The 27,241-nt window shown below is 36.7% G+C and overlaps 1 protein-coding gene across 10 annotated transcripts in view; it reads right to left on the reverse strand.

The window, feature by feature from the left end:
- Positions 1-8,761: 8,761 nt before the first annotated feature.
- LOC102219363 (discs large homolog 1-like protein) overlaps positions 8,762-27,241 on the reverse strand; it is a 132,398-nt gene continuing 113,918 nt past the window's right edge. For 9 of the 10 annotated variants that reach the window (XM_023339928.1, XM_023339929.1, XM_023339926.1 and 6 more), the window contains 10 exons: positions 20,384-20,566; positions 17,476-17,539; positions 14,566-14,581; positions 12,949-12,990; positions 12,610-12,660; positions 11,752-11,853; positions 11,251-11,423; positions 11,061-11,170; positions 10,224-10,315; positions 8,762-9,716 (listed from right to left, as the gene is read on the reverse strand). In XM_023339928.1, the coding sequence (XP_023195696.1) occupies positions 9,610-9,716; positions 10,224-10,315; positions 11,061-11,170; positions 11,251-11,423; positions 11,752-11,853; positions 12,610-12,660; positions 12,949-12,990; positions 14,566-14,581; positions 17,476-17,539; positions 20,384-20,566 (940 nt within the window). In that variant the 3' untranslated portion in view covers positions 8,762-9,609. The remainder of the gene's footprint in view (positions 9,717-10,223; positions 10,316-11,060; positions 11,171-11,250; positions 11,424-11,751; positions 11,854-12,609; positions 12,661-12,948; positions 12,991-14,565; positions 14,582-17,475; positions 17,540-20,383; positions 20,567-27,241) is intronic. The other variant, XM_023339927.1, reaches the window with a different exon arrangement.

Below are 27,241 nucleotides of genomic sequence, written 5' to 3' on the forward strand. Positions count from 1 at the left end.
TAACCTTTTTATTCTCAGGAGGAAACAGAGCAATTAAGAACTAGAAAATTTCGGAAGAAATTTAGCCGGGGCCTGCCAAGGCGCGGCCGTGGGGTTCGGGCCCGGCGTCGTCGCGCCACAAATCGGCGTCGACGCCAAAGAACGCCGCGACGTAAGCAGTGGCACGCGGAGAACCGCAAGAACGTTAAGCGAGGCGGACGTGCACCGTTCGGTACGATTTAAAATGTTGTCGAGGCTTTTATTTTGGAAGTTTTGTTAAACTTCATTTCAAAGGGCCAAACTAATCCCATGCGTAATAGTCCTTGGGTTAAAATAGTTATATAATGCTCAAAACACAAGTAGCTGATGTAAAAATATTCAAGGCTTTTATTTTGAAATTTTCAGTATGCTTCATTTCAAAGGGCCAAACTAATCCCATGTGTAACAGTGCTTTGGATGAAAAAGTCATATAAAGCCAAAAACAGCAATTACCTGATGTAAAAATATTCAAGGCTTTTATTTTGAAATTATTATTATTCTCCATTTTAAAGTTCCAAACTAATCCCATGTGTAACATTGCTTTGGATGAAAAAGTCATATACGGCCAAAAAAAGCAATTACCTGATGTAAAAATATTCAAGGCTTTTATTTTGAAATTATTATTATTCTCCATTTTAAAGTTCCAAAGTAATCCCATGTGTAACAGTGATTTGGATGAAAACGTCAAATAAAGCCAAAAACAGCAATTACCTGATGTAAAAATATTCAAGGCTTTTATTTTGAAATTATTATTCTCCATTTTAAAGTTCCAAACTAATCCCATGTGTAACATTGCTTTGGATGAAAAAGTCATTTACGGCCAAAAAAAGCAATTACCTGATGTGAAAATATTCAAGGCTTTTATTTTGAAATTATTATTCTCCATTTTAAAGTTCCAAAGTAATCCCATGTGTAACAGTGCTTTGGATGAAAACGTCAAATAAAGCCAAAAACAGCAATTACCTGATGTAAAAATATTCAAGGCTTTTATTTTGAAATTATTATTATGCTCCATTTTAAAGTTCCAAACTAATCCCATGTGTAACAGTTACTGAGTTAAATCAGTTATATACAGCCCATAGCAGCAGTAGTTCTAAAGGCCAGTTCTCAGTCCTGATCTGTTTCAACTGAGGATAGATAGAACTACAGTGATGCGTATTCGTAGTCCTAACCAGCAGCCAATAGCCTCTTGAGTTCCGTTGCTATGGCAAATAATGGTCTCAGCAGGTGTGAGCTCTGAGCTGTGAGCTCTCAAACACACAAGTGTGTTTGAGCAAACACACTTTACTGAAAAAAAGCATTGGAAACAAATCCTTCTTGTTCGGGAACCGTAATACATATTCGAAAAGCGTTTCGAGCGTATGACAGTTCAATGTGTCTTCTGCGATAGTCCCGAGATTCATATCTGTACCTCACTCAGAGCATTTACAGTGATGAGAGAAAGAAATGTTGTGCCCAGATATGAACCGAGATGGGCTGTCACTGTAATTTCAGCAAAAATGAGAAAGTTTGGGTCGCTTAGAGGCAAATTGTGGACAAACCGTAACTGGTATCGACGAGCCGTCTTCACTTTCGAAGAGATCACAGACGTATCTACAAAATGAAATTTGAATGGCATTTCTAGGTGAATTTGTGACGACACAGCAAATCCTCAAAAATAGGGTATTTCTAGGATTTTTCCCATTGAGTTATAATGGGGGTTTTTTCGTAGTTTTTTGCGAATTATGTCGCCACGTTAAGCCCAAATCCCACCAAAAATAATAGCTCCAATGGCGTGAATTTTCTGCACGTTTTGATACCTCATTTGTAGGTGTGCACCCAGCGGTATGAGCCGCATTAACGGTTACGGAAGAAAAATAAAGTTCTATAATAAAGAGACGCTTCTCTCCGACAATAGTAATAGGTTCCTGCCATTGCTTTGCATGGCAGGCCCCAATAATGACGTTAAGAAGTGATTAGAAATTACAGACCAAAGCCTGCTGAGGATAAAAACAGTTTGTCCAGACTTTCACATTTTTCCTTGCGAAACAGGAAATCATAGCTGCGACTTTGTTAAAAATAATAACAAAAGAAATATCGTAGCTCTAAAAATATTCAGAATAGCTTTAAGTTATTTAAGTTATATTTAAAAACACACGAATTTAAAGGTTTAAGCCCCTTAGTTTACAGCAGCAGTTCTGGTCATGTGAGCCAAACATGACAGCTAAAGTTGAGGTGTAAAATGTCAGCTGATGTGCAGATGTCCAGAAATAAAACCCTCCTAACTGTCCTCACGTGAGCATCCCTCGTTCTTCTGTAATAAAAGAGTTTAATTAGCCACACTGTGCTCTTCGGTCACGTACAGCAGCAATAACAATAAAGAAGCTGCTTTTTCTTCGCATCCTGAAGCTTAACAAAACAACACCTCCGGTTTTCTGACATTAGTTTACAGCCGACAATTTCACCCTCACTACCGGATTGTTGGACGTTTGTACGCAGGAACTCAGCGACCCGAAGGCCTGATAACGCGAACCCTGGACATGCTGTAAAGTCAAAGGCCAAAAGTCTCACTGTGGTTGCTGACGGCAGACAGGCGTAGAAACTTAACCCTCCTGTTATGTTGCCTTAATAGGTGCACTCTACATATAAATTGAAAATTTATTCATTTTACACATTTGTACCAACCCCTAGGTCTACGTTTTACATAGATATTGTTCGGGTCAATCTGACCCGGCAGTCAGGTTAAAGTGCAAAAGAAGATTTTAAAAAATGTCCATTTCTATATGTTTCCTTGCAGCTATGAACCATATTTCACCACACACACACAAACACACTCCACCACACAAATGCATGCACACCCCGACACACACAAGCCACTTCCTCACTACTCTCTTTACTTCACTAGGAAACTGCGAGAAAGCAGAAAGTGTTCACACAACTTTTGGCAGGAATGTTTTCTGTTCCCGTGGATAAACTCCACCCACTCTGAGTGACACTCAGCAGAAGTGGAGAAAAACATAAATACTCTCTGCATGACTCATTTATCTTGATTTTAATCAGCAGGTCAATTTGACCCTGAACAGTATGTGTGTCTCAAATTCAATTATAAAGATACTCATTGAAAAAAAAAGAAAGTGTAACATAAAATTTTTACCAAAGTTCAATTTCAAGGAAATTATAATTTTTCGTTTGTAGGTTTTTTTCAGTGGACATAAAAAATTTTAATTCCATTTTTTATGTCCAAATGAGTAAATGAGCAGGTCGTCGTCATTGATCCTTAATTTCTGAGAAATAAAAAAATATCTTTGCACAAATATTGATTGAAATGGTTAGTATTGGAGTTAATAATCAGATACAAAAATATTTTGGAGGAATTTCTTGGTTTCTGACACTATTGCATGATTAAACACTCCCCGGGTCAAGTTGACCCATGAACATTTTTGCTGTACCCTAGAAACGAACATAACAGGAGGGTTCAAATAAAAACACCCAGATGTTTTTTGGCAATAAGTTCATGTTTCTGGTAAATTATCCATTTCAAAAACCTTCTGATTGTAACATCACAAATCAACTGGCACATATTCCACGGCCACTGCGTCGTTACTTAGCAACCTAAGCTGAGCTCCAGCACCTTTGATCAGCCATACAATGGCTGCTGGAAAAGACAAGTGTTTCATTAACTTACCATCCAGAAACCACTTGTTGCATTCTTGCTGGTTGTGGAGGAGGTTCCACATCTCTTTATCTAAGTGTTGGAAGTATTTTATATTTTATTATCATTTATTTGCTTTACCTTTATTTTATATTATCATCCATTTTATTTACCTTTGTATTTACATTTTAACGATGTGCTTTGAGTGTTTTGAAATGTTTGCAGAAACTCTGGAAGCGGCCTGCTGAGGAGTGAAAAAGGAGGATACCATGAACGAGACATTCCGGCGTTAATTGCCCAGAGGAACTGAAAACCTATAGTCTTATCTTATAAAATATGCTTTTGAAGATTGTATAAATGAGTTGTGTTCGTATGAGTGTGCAGCTGTTTTCTGTTCCCCCTCCCTTCAGGGCTGCACACTGTCATGTAACTAGGGAGTTCCTAATTCTAATAAAAGCAGGGTAAGACTCAGTTGAAGCTTCAGAGCACAGGCAGAAATCTGTAACTGGGTTTCAACTGTGTTCTCCCTGCAGGTAAAACTAAATTCTGACTCTTGTCTCTTCTTTGTGTCTGTGTTTAGGTAATTTAGACCTAACACTAAGAATTTTATACAAAAAAAATTAACGTTTTGTGAATCCTAACCTGTTCAAGGAAGCATCTTTAAAATAATGTTCTTTATTAAACATGTGACCTGTATGGTCATTTACATAATTGGCCATTTAAGACAGTAAGATACCATTTGTAACTAGTTTAGTGTTAAAGATGAAGTCTTTTGTTTTCCAGCCATATAGATAGAAAAGTAACAATGTCAACATCAGAGGTCATAGAAATGCTACATATATAGCAGATATATGACTAAAACAACTTTTTACTTTGTAATGCAAGTCCTTGAAATTGTCTTTAAGAAACTCTTGCTGTTTCTGAAACTCAGAAACTTCAGGAAGTCTTCATGACATCACTCCTTTATTAACCCTTTAGCAACATTTTTAGCAGCGTTTCACTGAGAATCAATGTTTTCCATACTCTTGTTGAATCGATGTCTTTCTTAGAGAATTAATAAAAAATATTATAAAGTGGCCGATAAGTGCAGCTTAAACGCATTTTAAAAGCGACCTGCAAGTTTTACTGGCTGGAATATGTGTTCGATCAGGGGTGTACAAACTTCTTGGGCCAAAATCGTTGATTCAAAAGTAATCGGACGCCTAAAAATCCCAACCTAAAATCAAGCAAATAATGCAGCTAAATTAACTTTTTTATCTACATAGAAGTTGTACATTTCCACCAAAAACTCATAAATTGAAATTAATCAGAAAAAAAATTATTTTGAAAATCGTCAACATTTGAAAAGGTTGTTTGTAGAAAATTTCTGAGATTAGTGGACATTTACTACTTTTTAATTTTTTATAAATCTACATCGCCCCTAACGCGCCATCGTAGATTTTGCACATTTTCTGTTTTAAAAGAAAAGCATCAAGTTTTCAGTTTCTCTTCGGCTCGATGGAACAAATTTATTTTCAGGAACAGGATTCCGGTCACTTTGTTTAAAAATGTTTGTTATATTTAGTAAATTAAATAAAATCTGATTTTGGTGCATCATTTCAGTAAAAATCTCTGAATAAACATTGTTTTACTTTTTCTTAAGGCTTCATTATAAAAAGACAAACATTTCAAATTGTAAGAAAACTATAGTTTCCATCTGCATCTGTCGACTCAATTTGTATAATTTTTAAATTAATTATTCAAAATGGCCACCGAGATTGAGTTTGGATGAAAAAACGGCAAATTTTCAACTGAATTACCACCAAAAAGTTTGTTATCATTCAAAATATCACTGTGAATGCACAGTAGATGTGAAATAAAAGAAAAATATAAACATTTTTATGCATTTGATAGAGAAAAAGGAAAGAAAAGTCATCTCTTGTCTCATTTAAAGGGACTGCAGTAAAGCTCAATAAAGCTTTTTATTTATTTTTGTACCAAAATAGGCAGTTAGAGCAGGGATAAATATTATATTATGTTAGATATAGATACATCTCTTTAATAGATTCTTTGCATCGGTGCTTTACTTTAACAAACAGTGGCATAGTCCCCCAGCTAAAACACGCAGGCAGAGCCGTACGGAGGTTCCCTTCTCTCAGCCGACGGTTACAAATAATCTACTGGGATTAACAAGGGAGGAAACATGAATCCAGAAGAACAGAGGAAACACTAAAGTTCTCAAAATGTGGTGAAAGTTGGAAGTTCTTCTGCGTTTTCAGGGCGCCGATGCTGAAAGAAGGTTCTCTCCGTACGCCTCCGTCCTCCAGTCAGCTTGGAGGAGTCGCCTTGAGGGATTAACGTGGATTAAGGGGAGACGGTGGCTGACGAGGTCCATACAAGCAAGGGCTGGGTCATCAAAAGCATCTTGAATTTCTGTCCTCAAACAGCAGCTGATCGTCCCATTTCGGGTTATTGTTTTACCGTCACGCGTCCCGTCACGATGCAGCTGAAGATTCGGTTTCCGTGACGACAGGGAGGAAACGGTGAAATTAAAGCTGCAGCTGGTATTTATAGAGGAGAGAAACAAAGCAAGTAGTGCTGAGGTCACACAGCCAGAGTCAAAATAAAAAATAAAAGTACAATGTTACCAAAAAATTAAAATCCAAACTAAATAAAAAACATACAGTGAATTCATGACAAAGTAACAGGACCAGACGAAGAAAAAATAATAATTATAAGAGAAAAATTTGTAGTAATATGAGAATAAAGTCATAATATCAAGACGTCATTCTCATCTTATTTTGACTTTAATACGACTTATAGTTATTAATATAACAAATTTTATTCTTGTCATAAAATTATGAGAATAAAGTCATACAAGAGTAAACAATAATAAAGTAATAATGACTTTACTTTCGTAATATTACAACTTTATTATATTATTTTAACTTTATTCTCATATTATTTTTACTTTAATAGAACGATTTTACTTTATTCCCATTATAAAACTACAAGAATTAAATTGCAATATTATCAAAATACAGTTGTACAAGAATAAAATAAAAATAATGCTTTATCTTCATATTATTTTGACTTTATTCTCATTTAAACTTTAAGAGCATTACTTTACTAATAATGCAATATAACTTATTTTCCTCATAAAATTACAAGAATAGTCATAATATTATAACTGTCTCATAATACTACAACTTTATTTTAATATTATTTCAACCTAAATTTTAAAATTTTATTATTTTCTTAGCATGACCCCAGTACTCTGTCAAACGTTTTTTCATGACAAACTTCCATGTTTATGGAACATCTGATATCTTTGTTTGCTAAAAATGTGTTTAAAAAAAAAACCTTCACCAAAATCTTCTGTCCCTTCATAAGCTTCAACACAAAGACGCGTCACACAAGATGCTTTAGGAAATCAGCCCTCGATAGTGCAACTACATTTAGAGGGGAAGGAGGTCCTGATGATGATGATGGAGATGAAGGAGACGTTACACTGTTTAGGGTCAAAGTGCACGGAGAACGTAGGAGACAGATATGGAAGTCTGAGGTAAAGCCAGAAAAAGGAGAAATTCTGGAATTATTGGACAGAATCGTTTTCCTGCTTTTTAAAAATAATGAAGTAAAGAAATCTCTTCTGATATCTGATTTAAAATGGTAATGTTTCCTCTTAAGTCCGATTTTAATATGTTTTATTCAAGTTTCCTTCCAACTCTGTATATTTACTGACCAAGCATGGCAAGTGGAAAACATAGTAACGTTTTTACTTTAAATTTTTATTCTTTAGCCCAGGGGTATCCAAACTTTTTGTCGAGTAAATAAAATAAACCTATAATCAACCAAATAAAATTGTCCACATTATTATTTATTTATCTTATTGAAGGAAATTCATGTTTATTTTTATTATCAAAACACTAAAAATAATTTTGCTGTATTAAATCAACTGGTTTTTAAATTCTTTTGGGGTTGGTTGAACAAATTAGATCTCAGTTATAAGAACAGGATTTGGGTTTACTTCCAAAATGTTTCGTTGAGTTTAATACATTGAATAAAAGTCTAATTTTGTGCCCCAAAGTCAGCGTGGTTCTACTTATCACACAAGCTTCATTGTAAAAACATGAATACTTTGTGTAGTACTTAACATTTTCCATTCCAAATTATGTAAATAATTTTTAAAGTAGATTAAAATAAAGTTTAAACAAATTTGCATCATTCTTTAACTACTGTTGAGGACCACAAAACAATCAGTCGAAGGGCCACAAATGGCCCCTGCGGCACACTTTGGACACCCCTGATTTAGAAGAACAAATTTCCCATCTCAATATTCCAATATTGAGTAAAACCTCCCAAATACAGCAAATCTTTGCTTTGAATTGCCTTTTTCTGTCTCTTTAGAGTACTTCAGAATTTTTAAGAACTATATTTAAAACTTCTCTTGGTACTTTTTATATAACAGACAACATAATGGGAGTCAAGTGAGCAACACCAGGGCTGCGCCACAAAAACACAAATTACGACTGTTTTTACAACAAACATCGTTCATGTTTTTGCTCATTAAACCTCTGCTGGAAATATTCGCAATGAATTAGTTTGAATTAGTTTCCATATTAATATTTTAGCAAAAAATATTAACCCAAAGCTTCAAATATATCTTACAAAACTTTGATATAATTCTCTATATTGCATGAAGGAAATAAATTGTTACATTTGAAATTAAGGTTATCGGGCCATAAAATCTCCAAAGAGGTTTTGAATATTTTTCATGCTACGTCCATAAACAGTAGCTTCTCACCACTTTGGTTTTTGCAAACACAAAATCTGTAATATTTTTGTCGAGTTTCTTAGTACACTTGAAATAAGACAAAACTAAATTAGAAGTAGTACAAATATCTTAATTTCAGTAAGATATAGTAGCTTGTTTTTAGTAAATAATTCCTTAATATTGATGAAAAACTACAAGGTCCAGTGGCAGATTATTTCATGTATAATACTTTTGTCCTGTTATCCTTATAACTTTGGAAAAATGTCTTGTTATAAATGAAAGAATCGCCCAGTGGAACTAGAACGGGGTTGCTAGGTGACGGGCTGGGTTTAGCTGGGGTTGCTAGGTAACGGCGTTATGTTACAAGTGAAATAATCTGCCAGTGGAACTAGAACTTTTTCACCAATATTAAGGGATTATTTACTTAAACAAGCTGCTATGTCTTGCTATGTCACTTATAAATTAATTTTGTCTTATTTCAAGTGAACCAAGATATTTACACTGGAAACTAGACCAAAATGACCTGGTAAAATTATGGGGTTTTTTTGCAGTGTGATGCTGAAATGCGTGGCAGGGAAAGGTAGAATTACAATAAATATTTTCATCTCCTATATAAGGATTTTAGAGTGTAGGAAGAGAAAATGAGGATACGAAGGGATGAGAAATGTAAAAAAAAGACAGAAAGAAACTAAAAATACCCGATGCCATGTGGAGTGACAGACAGAAAGACAGACAGGGAGTTAGATCAAGATTTTTGTCCCAAAAACATGCTCTTAAAGCTACAGCGTGCAAAAGTCTGGCTCTTGGTGACAATATTATCATTACAAACCGATTCATGAATGCATTACTCTTTGTTAATATGAAAACAACAACGACAACAGCAATAAGAAGAACAGTAGTGAAATAAATCAGATCACGTACAAGTTGCCTTGATTTGAACCAACTCCTTAAACATTAAGGAACCAAGCTGAAGGAAGATCCACCCGGAGGCTGCCGGACCGACCCGAGGTCCTCCCGCCGCAGGAAGGAAACGTCCCAGATAGTCCCGGCCTCGCCGCGCCGCCATCGTGTGCTTGTGTGAATACACGTGTGTGCAGCAATGCAAAACAGAGGAAGCAGGCTGATAGTAGAAAAAAATAAAATCAAGTGGGAAGTGTAGAGACAGTAATGTGTGTGCATGGACATTTTGCATGTGTGTGTTTGTTCAGAGTCGCTCCTTGGTGGTCATCCAGATGTAAGGACCCGACTGCTCCTCGATGATTTGCTTCACCTGCGAGTAAATTTCCTCTAAAGAAGAGCCGTGGACTATTGCTGCAAGAGAGACAAACACACAGAGATCAGTGGGTTACAAAGGAAATACACGTCGTTTCTGAGCAGGAAGAAGCAGAAAATAAATAAATAAATCATTAAACACGTTCTCTCCATTTTTTGAACAAAGTTATTCTTAGATAATGAAATTTTAGTCAGTTCTGCCTATTTTTGTTTTATGGCGTCTTGTGACTTTAAATCCACGGCCCCCCCAAACTCAAAGTTTACACTCGCATGTAAAAATAGCTTGAAATTAGATGCGGATTTATACAACCATACATCTTTCAAAAGCAGAAGTGGAGCCTACTGCACAACCAACAAAAGTGCAGCAAGTAGTTTCTGAACAGCAAGTCAAGAACGAAACACTTGTCTTTTCCAGCAGCCATTGTACAGCGCAAAAAGGGAAAAGGAAGGAGTAAATTCAAGGAAAAGATGAGAAAAATTACAAGTCTGAAATAAAAAGTCGAATTCATGTCATTGTTTTTTATGTGTGTGTGTAAGTTGACTAACCAGTGAAGTACTCTGCAAACTCCTGCTCCAGTTTGATGCCTCTGTCGAAGGCCTTCCTCGCCTGTTCCTCTGTCAAACGTTTGTTCATCTCTCTGCAGAGAGCAAACACGGAGGTTCAAAACCTCATTTTACTTTTGTTAAGTGTAGGTGTCCAACTAAACTAAACCTGAGGTAGTAAACAACATGGAATGAGCTGTGGTGCAGTAAACCTACAATATAGTTTTATACAGAAAAAAATATTGTGAAAAAGGTTTTTTTATAAATTTCAAAATGCTAATAAATAGATTCATAAACACAAAACAAAGAATGTTATATTTATAATTTCAGTATGTTTTAGTTTTATAAATGTAATCCAGGACATAGTTCCAGTTAGTTCATTATTGTTCTTATTTCAATTTTCAAAAATGTTTTCTCAATTCCAGTTTTTGTTATATCATTAGTTTTAGTTAACTACAATAAGCAAGGCTGGTGGAATCACCTGACTCTGGTTACCTAGCAACAGCCTTCTGAGTAACTTTTGGTTACCTAGCAACGACCTGTTTAGTAACTTGCGCAGCAGCACTTTAAGGTTTCGCTACTGTGTCCCATAACTGCTTAAAAATAAAAAAAGACTACAGTGTGGAGAGAAAACAGGAAGAAACAGGAAAGGTCATGTCACCAGTTTTGAATATTTCTGACATTTAAAACAGAAAACCTACCAACTGCTACGAAACACTTATATTGCGATACATTTTTCAGTCGTATCGTCCTGTCCTAATTAAAACGAAGCCCTTTCTCTGTAAAACCTTTCAGTTCGAAAGCGTACAAGCGTCGTCGTTTAGTCCATCTGCTACTCACAGGATGTTGTCGACATTTCGCGGTCTAAGGAGGATAGCGATGGGGTAGAGGCCCGCCATCTGGAGACGCTTTATGGCATTCCCAGAAACATCCAGGATGCAGTGTTTCCCCTGCAGGAGACCAAGAGTCCGACAATCAGCCGCCTCCAACGCGCTCTTCCTCCTCCCGACGCGCTGTAAGCGGCCCTTACCTTGTCGGCGACCTCTCTGACAGACTGTATGCTGGTCCCGTAGAGGTGGTTGTTGTACTGACCCGCCTCGATGAACTTGTGTTCCTGAATCTCTCGCTCCATCAGCTCTCTCGAGGACATGAAGTGATAATCTCTGCCGTCCACCTCGTAGTCTCTTCGTGGCCGTGTTGTGTCTAACGGACAGGATTCATACAGATTCAGATGTGGCAAAATAAATAAGAAATTACGCAGCACAAACACAAAATCTAAATGATGTTTAATCAGGTTTCTAGTGTGAATGTCTTTGAACACTTGAAATAGGAAAAAAGATAGAAGAGATCGTTTTAAATCAATCAATAATTACTTAATATTGATTAAAAAAACTAGTTCCACTAACAGATTTTTACACTTATCACAAAACATTTTTTCCACGTTAAAAGTGAAAAACATTCTGACAGATGAACTAACACTTTCCCCTCAATATTAAGGAACTATTGACTTAAAGGAAATCAAGAAACTCACGTGGGACGCAGGATCCAAACTTTTCAGGAAACTCAGAGATGAGGTCATCATTGACCCGATCTTTCATTGGTCCAAGCACGATGACTGGCCGTGTGTAATTGACTGGGAAAAAATGAAGAGAAGAAAGTTTATTTCCATGAAAAGACATTTGTTTGATTACAAAAAGTGAAAACGGGCTGAATCTGACAAAATCTCTCATTTCACAAAATAAATTCACTGCTGATGTCTAATGAACCACAATTTAATCCTTATAACCAAAGAAATTATACTTAAAAAATTCTGTAAGTGTAAAAATACAAGGGAAATCAAACTAACAGGATCAAGAAAATGTACATTTTAATTTGATCCTACAGGGAACTATCATCTTAACTGAACAGATGGAGAAGTAATGAAATCTTAAATTAATGTACATCAAAACTTAAACATTGTTTTATACGTCATTAAATCAAAGAAATCCAGTTTGAAGATTATTTTGGGATCGGAAGAAAAAAAGAATTCAATCTATTCTCATTTATTTTCATTTGTTTTCTACTTTAAACAAGGTTTAATAAATTAGTTAAAATCCAATCTGAGGTCCCTCAAATTGGCTGTTTTGTGTTTAAGTCAGTTGATAAATGTGTTCTTATTTACTATGAAATAAAAAGAAAAATCTAAATATTTTTGATGTACAATAAGCTAAAATAAATTATTGAAGACAAAGTGGAGAAAAATGTAAAATTAAATGATTCTTTGCATATTTTGTAGCATTGTCTGAGTTCCCGACCAGAAGCTAATGCTGTCAGGTGATTTAATGATTCATATTTCATAGAAATAACTAGAAAAGGTGAATAAAAAATAAAATAAGAGTCTTTTACGTACCTTCCTGCTGCACAACAGGTTGGTATGTAAGGAGGATCTCCTCCTGGCCAGCTGTTTAAACAGAAACAAATATTTTTAAAGGTTTAATGATCACAAATTTGACACCACACCAAACTCCGACCCACTTCTACGTTTGGAAAGAAAATTTCTCCAGCAGCTCTGGAAAAGTAGAGAGAAATGTGACTTGCACACAAGACCCACATGCACATAATTAACACACACAGGGAAACACACACCCACGGACAGACGAAATGGAAAACACAAGAGGACGTAGAGCGAGGCGCAGCGGAGAAAAGGTAGAGGAGAGGAGAAATGGAGGACAGGAGGGTCCACACTTACAGGAACTACTCTCACTATCACTGGTGCCAGAGGTTACCAGCGCTGGAAGGACAAGACAAGGTCAGAGTCAACACACACACATCCACATAATTACACACACACACATAACTCACAGGAACACAAACACAACGTACACATATAAAATGTCTTATATTTAGTCATCAGTTTTCTGGAGGCACAACCATTTTAAAGCCAGAGTTAAGCAGCTGTTCGGTGACTCAAGTCATTTTTCTCTTTTGTAAATAGTAAAACTGCTAAAACACAAAATCTTACTCAGCATTTTGGTCTAGTGAAAATATCTTGGTTCACTTGAAATAAGACAAAACAAACACAAGTAACTTCTCAGCACAGGAACTTGTCTTAAGTAAATAAGTTCTTAATATTGATGAAAACGTTCTTGTTCCACTGGCAGATTATTTCACCTGTAACAAAACACCGTTACCTAGCAACCCCAGCCAAGCCGAGCCCGTCACCTAGCAACCCAGTTCTACTTTCACTGTAAGATTCTTTCACTTATAACAAGACATTTTCCCCATGTCATAAGTGCAACAGAATTAATTCGCCAATGGAACTAATACTGTTTAATCAATATCAATGAAATATTGATTTAAAGCAAGCGTCTATATTCCACTGAAAAGTTACTTGTAAGTTAGTTTTGTCTTATTTCAACTCTGCTAAGATATTTGCACAAGAAACCCAGTTCTAGTTCCACTGGAAGATTATTTATCTTATAATAAAACATTTATTCATGTTATAAGTGAAATAATCTGCCAGAGGAACTAGAATTTTATTTGCTCAATATTAAAGGATTATTCACTTAAAACAGGCTCCTATCTCTTACAGTAAAGTTACTCATATGTTAGTTTTGTCTTATTTCAAATGTACTAAGATATTTGCAGTAGACACTATACCAAAACTACTTAGCAAGATTTTGTGTTTTTGCAGTGAAATATTATTATACTTCTTATTTCTAAAGAAAAGTCTGAATTATGAAAACTCGGAAATCAGGCATAAAATTCTGACTGATGCAGCTCTGACTAACCAAAGCTGATGTTAGCACAATAGTCTGCACAGGACTACGCTAGGACGCGAAACCTGCATTTAAAGCAGAGACAGCCTCTGGGTTGTGCTGATGTAACAAAAGATGATTTATTTGACTTCTGTGCTTTCCACTCCAAATGCAGCTTTCCTTTATCGCATCAGCAGATTTTTATTTTTACAAAGATCTGCAGAACATAAAAAATGGAAGTGAAACATCTGTGTTGCAAGACGCAGAAATAAAACTTGAACGGTTTCTTGATTTGACAAGGAATCATTGTGAAAAACAAAACAAGTGTAAGATTTAGCTAAATTTCAGTTAATTAAAAACAAATAAAGCAAAAGATTCTTCAGGAATAATAAACAAATTAGGTCTAGTTGGTTGAAAATATAGCGATCTATAAATTTCATCACTAACAAACCATTTAATCTAGAAAACTAGACAACAAAGTGATAAATTAGAACTATTTTAAGGGAATATTATTGGCTATCCCCTATCAAAACAGACAAAACTATCGTATCAGGACAAGCAGTTACACATAGTGACCAGCAGGTGTCAGCGATAGTTAGGTAGCTCACCTTTATCCTCTTGATCCTGGAGGAGATAGAAAGAGAGGAGATCATTAATCACCACACACAGTACAATGGAACTGTGTGTGTGCGTGTGTGTGTTGTCAGCAGAAACACGGTTTGAAAGTCCGCTATGCAAATAACCGAGAGAGGAAGTGTGTGTGAGGGTGTGATCATTTTTAATGATCATTTCTTCATCACGTGGCGCACCAGTTCGTACGGCGTGAAGAAAACAGAAGAAGGGTGAGATCGAGTCGACAGCGCAGTGCTATCAATAGCTTGTGCTAAACTTGTGTCAGAGCTCATCTTCACACTCAAGTAATGCTGCAGCCTCAGATCTGATCAAGTTCTAACATTTAAAGGTGACTTATTATGTTTCCTTCAACATGTAAGGCCAGGATTTCTGCACAAAATCATTCTTAGTTAATAAGATTTTAATCTTATTGTCACTTTAACATCCCTCCAACTCAACTTTCACACTCACACGTGAAAATGGCTGCAAACAGACGTGCAGCTATACAACTGTACATGTTTGAAAAGCAGAAGTGGAGCCTCCTGTATAACCAACTAGAACGCAATAAGTTGTTTCTGGAGGACAAGTCAACATAATAGTTATCCTTTCCAGCAGCCATTGTACAGCTCATACAGTAGCAAAACCAGCTGATTAAATGACCTGAAGCTCTGCCTGAATTGCTCCAGGACAGTGAACGGACTGGGATTCACTGTGGTTGCTAGGTAACGCGGTGCAATGACTGCATGCTGGAGGTTTTTGACACGGCTCATTTTACAAACACCAAAAAACATCAACTTACTGCCAAAAACCGAGTGCCATAGCTGTTTCTAGAAGTAGAAGGAATCCAAATGGAAATACAAAAAAGTCCAAAATGTGAATTTTGCATAATAATAAGTATCTCAATAACAAAGTGCAAAGTGAAAAGGTAAAACAAAAACATTTCCAGGTAGAAGTCTGCTCCTGTCACGTGTTTTTGTAGCATATATAAAAAGAAAACTGATGACAGAACATCAGGAAAAACTGTCAGGTTGATCATTTTAAAAATAATGGAAGATAGTCCATAGATTTTAGCTTCATTTCAAGAGGTAAATCCCATCTCATTATTGGGGGGGAACCATAAACAGGAACATTTCTTAAGAGCAATTTTGGGGGGGTCGGCAAAGTTACAGTGAAATGTAACGTAAAATGTGGTTTAAAAAGTTTTTAAACCACATTCCAGCTGCAAGACCAAAAATGACTAGTAATGCATATCAACAAATTATTGAGAAATAAACTAAAATTCAAATGTTGCTTAGATACGAGTTTTGTTCAGTCTCACTGATCTAATCTCTGCTAAACCTTTACAAACATTTAAGGTTCTAAATACAAAAGTTTTAATGAGTAACTGCTCTTAATAACATTCCTCATAAACATTGATTTATTGAAATGGCTCCCAATACAAGTTATGGGCTGTTTAAATTATAACTTGTTAATTTGCTTTATTTTTAAGCCTTTTTTAGTTTTGCCATGTCCTGGATTACTGAGAACCAACAGGTAGATAGAATTTAATATCTGGGGAATATCATATCTTAAACGTAACATTTAAAGCACCAGGGTTTACATAGAAAAATATTCAGATTTTATTTTGTGGTTTTAAAGGCTCTACGTTGAAGACAGTGAGAAATAAAAGCATAACTTTCTGTTTCTTCTATCTGTTCTCGGCTCCCAAACACAGAGCTGGGTCCACTTGCTCAGCCCCTCCCTCCCGTTTCAAACTCTTCTAATTAACTAAAAGTTGAAGAGCTAAATATGAATGAGATGTTTGGTACCTTTGACAAAAAAAGCTTAAATCTATGAAAGCAGCGTAGCAGTTTTACTAACAAGGCAGCTTATCATGATTCAAAGTAATGAAATAACGAACTGCAGTCTGATTTTTATTGTTAATGTGTTTCTTCTTATTGAGCAGTGAAAGTAAATAAAATGTTTACATGTCTTTTGCTGTAAGTATTTACTTACCGGAGGATTTATGTTTGTGCTGCAGTACCACAGCTAACAGCTAACAGCTAGCAGTTAACAGCTAACAGCTAGCTCCTCACTTCAGCGGCTCTAACAGAGCCGGTACCGTTCAACGCTGCTGTTGCTCCTCCCACACTTTGGACTGAACCATTGTTCTATTAACGGTAGGGGTTGGGGGGAGGGGGCTAAAAATTAATTCTTATTTTTTTCTGAGATAAATGGCAGATTTATTTTGTTTTTTGTTTCTTTTGCCTTTTCATATTGGTATTATTTAAAAACAAACGTTTCTTCAGTGATTATTTTTTTTGGGGGGGGGGGGACAATTCTAGACTTTTCCAAGATTGGGGGGTCCGGCCCCCGCCAGCCCCCCTGGGATTTACGCCTATGCTTCATTTAAAAAGCTGCTGAGTTCTTTACTATTATTAAACGCTCCAGCGATTCTTCATCAAAAAACGACAAAAGTCCAGACAAGAAAGTGATTAAAGGACAAACTGAACTCAAGAAACTAAAATGAATGAAATAAACAGAAAGTTTTAGTTCAAAAAGGTGGATTTGTGACAGCATTAATCTGTTGATCCAACATAAAAGAGCTGTTCAGTTTTAGGTCCCAAACTTTGTTAATATGAGAAGCTGAAAAACCAGAAACATCGACTGAAATGACAAGACGGATTATCTTTTTCTTTTGTTGGTTTTCGTAGCAACAACTAGCAACCAGCTTTTATGTGAAAAGAAAGACTTTCTGTACATTTTATCAACACTGGTTTTAGGTTTTTGCTGGAAGTTGGAACCATTTCAGACAAAATGACAACTTTTACAAAGTTGGAATCAAACTATTGGTTAAATTGTTTGATTCTTGTTAAAAAGAAATGTGCTGCGACAGTTTAGGGTCAGCATGAAGTGCACAAACTCACCGATCTGTCCTGAGACCTCGACACTCTGACCATCTTTAGCCTCGACCTTTCCTTCTTCTCTGCTCTGTGAGAGAAACAAAATGAGCAAAGACAGAAATCAACACTAACAGAGAAGAAACTGATGCTTTCTTTAAGAAGATAATAAGAAGTAAAACGAATCTCAACAAACAAAAGAAAATTAGGGCCATTGTAAAAAAAGGAGAAGTAAATTTTCAACAAAAGCCTCACAAATGTTTTTTTTTACTAGCAAATTTCTGAGTCTGAAAAGTCTAAAATTGCTAGAAAAACAATTTTTTAAATTAGTATTTCTAGAAAAACATGGACTTGTCTGAGTTTTAAGAGTAAATAATTCATTAGAAAAAAAACTTTGAAACTTTCAGATTAATCTTGGAAATTTTCTAGACAAAACAAGGACATTTCTGAGATCGAAAAGTCAACGATTTTCTGAAAGAAAACTGGAAATGTCTGAATTTTAAAAGTTAGAAATTTACTAGAAAAAAATAGAACATTTCTGAGTTTTAAAAGTTGAAAATTTGCTAGAAAAATATAGAAAACTTCTGAACTTGAAAAGTCTATAATTCACCAGAAACAAATATTTTTGAAATTAACCTAAGAAATTTTCTTGAAAAAAATGGACATTTCTGAATTTAAAAAGTTGAAAATTACTCACATTTTGAGATTAATCACCAAAATGTTCTATAAAAAGCATAAAAATATGAAAAGTCTGTTTCCTTGTTAAATTTTGGAACTACAACGAACGACATCCTTTTCCAAAAAACAAACAAGAAAACACCGAATTGCTTCGGGGCTTTTTTCACTCAAGAAATTTGGCCAACATGAAACACCTTTATACTTTTTCTAATATGTTTGGTGAAATATTGCTTCATCGTTGACACTGTTAGCGAAGCAGCTAGTCAGTTAGCTGTAGCGTAGCAACCTCAGCCACTCCATCAAACATCAGGGTGACAATCCTTCCTCTGCTCCCTGTTTCCTCTCATCCTCGCCTCACTGGCCTCCGACACGTCCTCCCTTCTCTTCCTCTCAGTCCATAACACTTCACATTGTCACCTGCCTCTGTGCCACACTTGGAAACATCGCTCTTCCAAACAGACTCCTCACACCTCAGAAACCTGTCAGCCTGAGGAAATGGCGTCACCAAGACAGGGAGGTTTTTTTTTAGCTTTCTTCTCAGATTAATTTATCTAATTATAAACTGTAACGACACTGAATAAATTGAAAAATTACAGTTTACATAAAAGTAAATCTAGTCTAAAGTAACAGAGGAAAAAGTTCAGTGGGCTCGGTTCAAAGATAAAGTATTCACTGTTGGAAAGCATGTGTCTGCCTCATCAGAATAAAATAATATAATAAAATATATAACGAAAGAGAATTGACAACTATTCATTATGTATTAGAAAAAGATTCTCTAAACTTGAAGTTTGTCTTTTTATGTAAAATTCACAGATTTCCTCCATTTATTTGCTTTTTTTTTTTTTGCAACTGAACAGCTTCATCAATTTTTTATCAGCTACAAAATCAACAAAATAAAAGTGAAACTTTTAAGTTACAGGTAAAAATCTTCCAGGTGTTGAAGATCTCTAAATCTAGTTTAATATTTTAATAAACCCTGAATTCATGTAATTCTATGCTGTTGAAACCCAAACGTCCAGTCCAGATGTTTTCCTAAACGGCTATGAACAAAGAAGAGTTTCTAATAGACGTGTTATTTCTTAAAGATAAAGTCAGGAAACGCTTCAGACGTAGATTCTTTACACAGAAGCACATGCCAGAACACATTTGCCATTTGTTTTTATGTAACTGTCGCCCTTGTCAGATCAGATTTGCTGGGTGTCATTTACACGTTCTGACCCACATCCACCAAAAATCAACTTCAACTTTATGATTTTGGAAAAATATTCTGCAAGACAAAAGTGAATCATTTTTAACGTTGTGTGTCCAAAAGGGTGGATCTATTCAGGCTAGTTCTATGCCTTATTGTTAATTTTTACATTATACTTACAATTCCTAATTGCACTTTCTGAACCATTTGAAAGAAAGTTTATTTTTTACATGTTTGACCAAGATAGTAAACCTATTTTTATTAAATTTCAGTTTCTTTATTTTATTCCTACTAGAACTGACTTAAATTGTCTGTTCAGAATTAAAATCAGTTTGTTTTGACTGTACATATAAATTTACTCAAGTAAATGTAACAGATTTGTAAAGAAAAAAACAACAACAACACAAAAAGACGTATATTGGCTCTAAACCTCGCCGTTTGTAACGATTTTCCTTCCTTTTAGGTGTCTGGATTACTCCGTCTATTTAATAGAGTCTCCTGCACTGCTGCGATCATTTCCAACCGGCTTCTATGCATTATTTAAATTTTCCCTTTTACAGGTAAAAGCTTCTGACTCCAGAATGGGATATTTTGAGATTTAACACATCTTCTTGGCCTTTAAGGGCGAAAGAACGGGACATAAATGTTCCCTAAAAGTCTCTTCAGTCCATATTCTATTTGTAGTTTAGATGGAAAAAAGCTGCATTTCCATTACAAATGTGTATTATTAGTGCACACAACACTTGTAGTAAAGAACATTTTTGATTTCCTTGTGTTTTCTATCATGCAAATAACTCAAAAATGTCCCCAGTAGATTTCTTCACGGTGTTATTGTGGCCAGTCACATTAGGAGATTAATCTTTTTGTGTCAGGTTGTATAAATTAAGATGTTGTGTTATTGTGGGGAAATTTCTAGTGAGGTGGTTTGTGAGTGTTAAATGGGATAAGTGTCCCTCGGTCTGAAAAGGTTTGAGAAACACTGATTTACGTGATTGTAATACCATCAGCTACCCAGAGACACAATCTGTGAACCCCACCGATGTCTTCTGAACCCCTCAGCTCTCTGACCTCCTTCGGCTGGGGATGAGTCCAACTTCAGGGCAGTTTGGGGGCGGAGGGCTGAGGTGACGGGCGGGCCACCACTCCTCCTCGCCGGCGCTGCTCACATGGAGGATGTCCCCAAAGCCGAACGGCAGGGCCTGATTGGGCGCACTCAGGTCTGCAGCACTTCCATCGTAGTCGAACAGAGCTCTGAAAACAAAAGGAACAGATGTTCACAGACTAAATTTAATGCACTGGCAGATTATGCTGCAAAAACACAAAATATTACCAAGTATGTATGATGTAATTTCTAGTGAAAATGTCTTGGTACACTTGAAATAAAACAAAACTAACAAGTAACTTTTAAGGACGATATAGGAGCTTCTTTTAAGTCAGTAATTCCTTAAAAATGATGAAAAAGTTGTAGTTCCACTAACAGATTATTTCATTTAAAACATTGAAAAATATCCTATAAGTGAAATAATCTGGCAGTGGAACTAGTACTTTTTATTAAATCAGTATTAAAAAATGTATTGACTCAAAACAAGCACCTATATCTTCCTTAAAAATTACTTATAAGTTAATTTTGTCTGTGTTTAAATGTACTATGATATTTACACTAGAAACTAGACTAAAAATGCTTAGTAGGATTTTGTGTTTTTGCAGTGAACATCAGTCTTTTGGGACAATGATCCATTCAACAGTCAGGCTTTTCCTAATTAGTGTTCTGTTCAAAGAGTGTTAGTTGTTACAGTGAAATAACACAAAATATTACCAAATATTTAGAAGCATTTTCTAGAGCCAATATCTTAATATACTTGAAATAAGACAAAGTTAACTTACTCCTAACCTTTGTGAAAATATGTCTTCAGATAAGCACCACTATTCATATATTTAAACACTTAATAAGCAAAACAGTTAGGTGGGAGTGTTTTTGTCCAGTTCTGTGTAATTCATGCTTGCTCTTCCACCTGAATGGTAATATGTGTGTGTGACTGCAGGAAGCGAACTCTTCCACAGGGAAAAGACCTGGGAAAAATAGGCCAGCAATATGTTTTTGCAACTGTGTGAATGCAAGACAACTAGGGCTGAAATAAACTGAATTCCCAAAAGTCCTTCCTGGCTTCATCAATAAAACAGGGCAAAGGCACAGGAGTGAGTGACAATGAAATTAGATGGAGAAGAGAGAGAGAGAGAGACAGACAGACAGAGAGAGAGACAGAGAGACAGACAGACAGAGAGAGAGACAGACAGACAGAGAGACAGAGAGAGAGACAGACAGACAGACAGACAGACAGACAGACAGACAGACAGAGAGAGAGAGAGAGAGACAGACAGAGAGACAGACAGACAGAGAGAGAGAGAGGCAGACAGAGAGACAGACAGAGACAGACAGAGAGATAGAGAGAGAGAGAGCTGTAAATAGCCTGTCGAAAGGTCAAAAAAAGCCACCCAGAGTTTTAACGGCGCCTGAATAAAATGGAGAAAACTTGTACTAAAATATTAGATAAAGAGAAGTACAGAAAGGATACGGTGCTACAGTAAAGTGCTGTTAGATCAGATAATTACACATATGAACTTTGCAAGTTGTAGTTTACGTCTGGAAATTTCGCGCATGCGCACAACGCTGGAGGGGAAAAAGGACTTGTTTTACTTGCGGTCCGTAGCGGCGCTGCTGCGGTAGAACGACTCCGTTTACTAAATGAAACCAGGAGATGTAGGTACAACTAATTAATGCTTTGCATTTATTTAAATCTCCCGGTTGTTGCTCATCTCTACGCAGTGCAGCGGATTTAACTCATCATTCAGGGCCGGTCCAAGGCTGTATGAGGTCTGGAGCAGAATTTGACTTGGGGGCCCCTAAAAACAGCAGCACCTCTAACAGCTTCGTATGTTTAGTGAAATCTGGGAGAGCTGGAGAAGTTTAAATGGCCAACCTAAAAAGCAATAAGTTGTAATTGCAGTTTACTAATTTGTATTTGTGAACAAACAGAGCTCAAACTCAAATATTAAACTCATAGCATCAGACTGTTGCTATGGTAACAAAACAAAATGAATATTGTACTTTGAACTTTTACAAAGTAAACTTGCCAGATCCTTAAAACCTTGCATATAAACGTTAAACAATTTGAAATCTTTTAATTTATGTAAGCTGAAACCATTAAATCAAATTTAGCAGCATTGATCATCTCAATAAATAAATGTTACATTTATGTATCTGTGGTCTGTGTTAAAATATTAGCATTTATGGGCCCCTGAAGCCCTGGGGGCCCGATGGAGCCGCTGACTTAATTTGGATTAAACAGAAGTGGAAATAATTGATATTAATTTTAATTGTATTTTTTGATTTGTTGTTTTTCAGACTAGTTGTGGGTTTAAATAGCGTTTCACTGGCGATCTTTTCCAGTAACATATAATTACCCAGTAATATTTTTACAGTGTATGGCGGAGTGAGCGGAGTTCTGGAGAGAGTGACGTCACGTGCAAAGGGCCAGCTGTTCGATTCGCAGACCTGATCTGATCGTTTCCGTAGCAACGGCCAGCAGCAAGATCTTGCCATCGTGAGCTCACTGATGAGGTCACAGAACATCAAAGGTCAAAGAGGTTCTGAGGTTCTGCTTGTCTCTCAGAACCTCAGTCAGAATTGACTTAGCGGTCCAAAATGACTAGTTTCTCAAAGATACCAGTTGGCGTGTTTTTTTCACTTGGCTTCGGACTAGGATACTTGGTGACTACAGGTATGAGGAAAATCTTTGATTATAGCCTCCCTGGAAGTGATTTGGACAGCAGTAGCTCTCAAGCTGAGAGCAGCTTCTTGGGAAATGATATGTCCTCTCTTCCTTCTGAAGGATTTTCTGAAGTTAAAGAGATGACTGTGCTCTCATCTGTGGAAGAGAGCACAGTCTCTGGAAATATTGGTCCAAGAGAAACTGACCCGCACTGGAAAGTTTTCGAAAAGGAGGGGAAATTTTTCTCTGAAATTGCTTTAAGTAGCAAGACTTCCCAGGTTGGCGCTCAGGAGCGCCCTGCTCCTGATGCTCATCCTGCCCCTGTTGCTTGTCCTGCCCCTGTTGCTTGTCCTGCCACTGCTGTTAGTCCTGCCCCTCCTGCCACCCGTGGCAGGCGCCTGGCCGGCAGGCGCCTGCCTGCCAGGCGCCTGCCGGCCAGGAGCAGCATCAGTGGCACTGCTCCTGCCACTGATGCTGCTCCTGTAACTGCCCCTCATCCTGCCTCTGCTGCCACTATTGCCACTGTTTCTTGTCATGCCTCTGCTACTCATCCTGCCACTGTTGCCCCTCCGGCCACTGATGCTCGTCCTGTAACTGCTACTCATCCTCTCCCTCCTGCCACGGCTGCCCCTCATCCTGCCACTGTTGCTCATCCTGCCACGGCTGCCCCTCATCCTGCCACAGCTGCCCCTCATCCTGCCACAGCTGCCCCTCATCCTGCCACTGTTGCTCGCAGGAGGAGGCTGCCCCTCCTGCCTGACTGTTGCAGGACGAGCAACAGTGGCAGGAACCCTGCTCCTGCTCGTCCTGGTGCTGTTGCTCGTCCTGCCACTGTTGCCCCTCCGGCCACTGCCATTACTCCTGCCACTCTGGCCACTGATGCTCGTCCTGTAACTGCTACTCATCCTCTCCTTCCTGCCACTGATGCCCCTCATCCTGCCACTGATGCTCGCAGGATGAGGCTGCCCCTCCTGCCTGACTGTTGCAGGACGAGCAAGTGTGGCAGGTGCCCTGCTCATGCCACTGTTGCTCGGCCTGGTACTGTTGCCCCTCCGGCCTCTGCCGTTAGTCCGGTCACTCGGGCCACTGATGCTTGTCCTGTAATTGCTACTCATCATCGCCCTCCTGCCACGGATGCCCCTCATCATGCCCTTCCTGCTGACAACCAAGAGGAAGAATGTCTAAGGGTTTTTTATGATGGAATAATGCTGGTTCTCTTGGTTCTGTGTTTATGGTACTACTCGTGGCTTACTTTACAGTTTGGTAAAATGTTCACAGATGTCTTGTTCACTATTTTCTTTGTTTACTTTTTGTTTATTGAGCTTTAAAAAAATGTAATTTCCTGTTAGCAGGTTCTCTCCATGCACACTGACTTCCTCCCTCAGTCCAAAAAGACTGAGGGAGGATTTTGGTAATGGATGGTTGATGAATATGCCCCTCAGGTTATTGCACTGCCGCAGGCGGTGCAATAATATTATTCTGCATTATCTTTTTCTCTCAGGTTAGCATTAGCATTTTAGCTTAAATAAGCTATTAGCTATTTTCCTGACTTATTAGCCATGTTTAGTGTACTGAATGGAGTAAGTCAATTACAGACAACATGCTAGTGATGCCCCACATGCTACTGACAGCAATCACGCTAACATTAGCATTTTGGCTAATTTTAGCTTATACACTCATTGTAACATACTGAATGGTGCAAGTCCATATTAGGCAAGATGCTTTTGACATCTTGCCTAATATGGCAAGATGTCAAAAAGTAAGTTACTATTAATTACTAATTAATAGTAATTTACTATTACTAAATAGTAATGACTACTATTTAGCTGAGTTTAGCATTGATGCTAATTTTTAGCATCAGAACGGTCTGTATTGAGTACAGACCAAAAGTTTGGACACACAGGTTTGGTCTGTACTGTATATTTAAAGCATGAGGTAACTTTCCATTAGTGGTTCCACATGCATAAAATAAAAGGGCAGCTGTTGCCTAGAAGCAACATTCATCATATTCATTTCCTTTGTTTTATTTTTCTTCCATGTTGTCACAGCATATAAGCAAGTGTTTCACACATTGCACATGAATCCAGCTGGCAGGTTTAACTAGGAGATGATGAGCAAAGTTTGCATAGATTCACCATATTTAACATAAGCAGCTGATTTAACTTTAATTTTACTGTGTAATTCCTGTGTGGGAAACTAATGAAATCTAATTACACAAGCAAAGGACATGCATTAATTACTGCTGTAACGCTGTGACCTTACAGACTGTAGAAAATATGGGCTGCAAATGTGTGCAAATGCTGTGCATGTGCAGCCTGCAGCATATTACCAGAGGGTGGGCGAAGAAATTGGAAATTGTACTGAAGTAATCCAAGAAAAGACTAAAGTAATAGTAAAAAAGTATTTGGTATAAAGTCTACTCAAATGCAGAGTCACTGATCAAATTATTAATCATTTAATGTTTAAATATTATATAATCAGACAAATCAAAACATAAAGTTAAGGGTAAATTTGGGTATTTTAGGGACAAAAATGACAATTATTCATATAAGTAACAAAATATAACAATAAATTTTTTCCAAATCAGTTTTTTCCATAAAAAAAAACAAATGAAACTTTAACAAAAGTGCAGTTTTGTGTCTGGTGAATATTTGGTTGAAATATGTTTGTTTTTCACTTAGTGGGTAGAGAATCCAGTAAGAGTAGAAAAACTTCCTAATAAAATTATCCAACTAAAAGTAAAGAGAACAGTGTAGTAAAATTATTCTTAATAGTAGATTTATTTAAAAAACAAAAAGTACTCTAGTAAATGTATTTGAGTAAATGTAACTAATTACTACCCAGCTGAGTAGCTGATCAAAGGATCAATTATTTAATATTTAGAAATTACATAATCAGACAAACCAATATACAAAGTTAGCAGGAAATTTTGGTATTTTAAGAACCAAAAACTGACAATATCTCATAAAAGTAACAAACAACAAAATCAGGCAAAATAAAATATTTCCAGATCAGTTTCTTTCAATAAAGAAATTATAAAATTTTAATATAAACTGCAGGTGTCTGGCAAAGTTTTGGTTAAAACATTGCTTGTTTTTCATTCAGTGGGTAGAAAATAAAGTAAAAGTAGCAAAACTTCATTACGTTTTCAAAAATGCTACTCAAGTAAATGTAAGTATTTACTACCCATCTCTGCCTGTTACCTGGTCATACAGTGAGGGAGTTTATTTAAAAGTTGTTGGATGACGCAGTGCAAACATGAAGTTCAGGGTTTCAGATCTAAGAAGCTCTACATCACCAGGGAATAAAATCTTAAACCCAGAGACGCAAACATCCGCCAAATGATTTGAAACCAAAAAAAAGAAAAAGTGTCACTGTGTAGAATTATTAAACGTGTTTCTAATTCAATTACCGGCTCTTAGTTGGACATATTTTATTTGTTCGTGAGTGGAAATCTCCGCGGTAAGACTCCAGAGGGAGAACAAACATTCATAATTACAATAATGTGTGACAAAAACACAATTACTTTGTTAAATAAGCTTCTGTAGCAGTTATGGCTGACTGGGACTTCTGCAGAGTTAAATTATTACTCCATTCATGTTTAACTTTCACTGAAAGCTCAGATGGGATTTCTGCTTATGCGGCTTTATTTCAGAGGGTGAAACAAAAGGAAAAGGGAGATGTATCATATTTCTGTGCAAGATCAAATAATATAGGCAACAATATGAAAACCGACTGCAGCATAAACCTCTTGTCCTTTTAGTTCACCTGCATCTCTTTGAACAAATCTTGTATACAGACAATTAGACACTTTTCTGTGCAAATCTAAAGAAAAAACGTCCAGAACTAGATTGAAATACTTCAATTTAATTTTCAGTCCAAGGTTTTAACAAAATAATTTAAAGAACAAACCACAAAAACAGCTGAAGGTCACAAGTTTTTTTTGTTGGTATTGATGATACTGGCCTGAGATTTATCTGGTATTGGATCACACACCTCTAACATACAGCATCTTTACAGCTGTGGGATTCAATTTAACAGTCATAAGAACATGTGAAATATTATGCCCCTTTAAGGCATAAAGGTGTTTTCACACCTGATAGTCTGGCAGACTCGGTTCAATTCGTTAAATTTTCAGTTTCAGTTTCAGTTTGCG

This window comes from Xiphophorus maculatus, chromosome 9 (genome assembly GCF_002775205.1).
Source record: "Xiphophorus maculatus strain JP 163 A chromosome 9, X_maculatus-5.0-male, whole genome shotgun sequence".
NCBI lineage: Eukaryota > Metazoa > Chordata > Actinopteri > Cyprinodontiformes > Poeciliidae > Xiphophorus > Xiphophorus maculatus.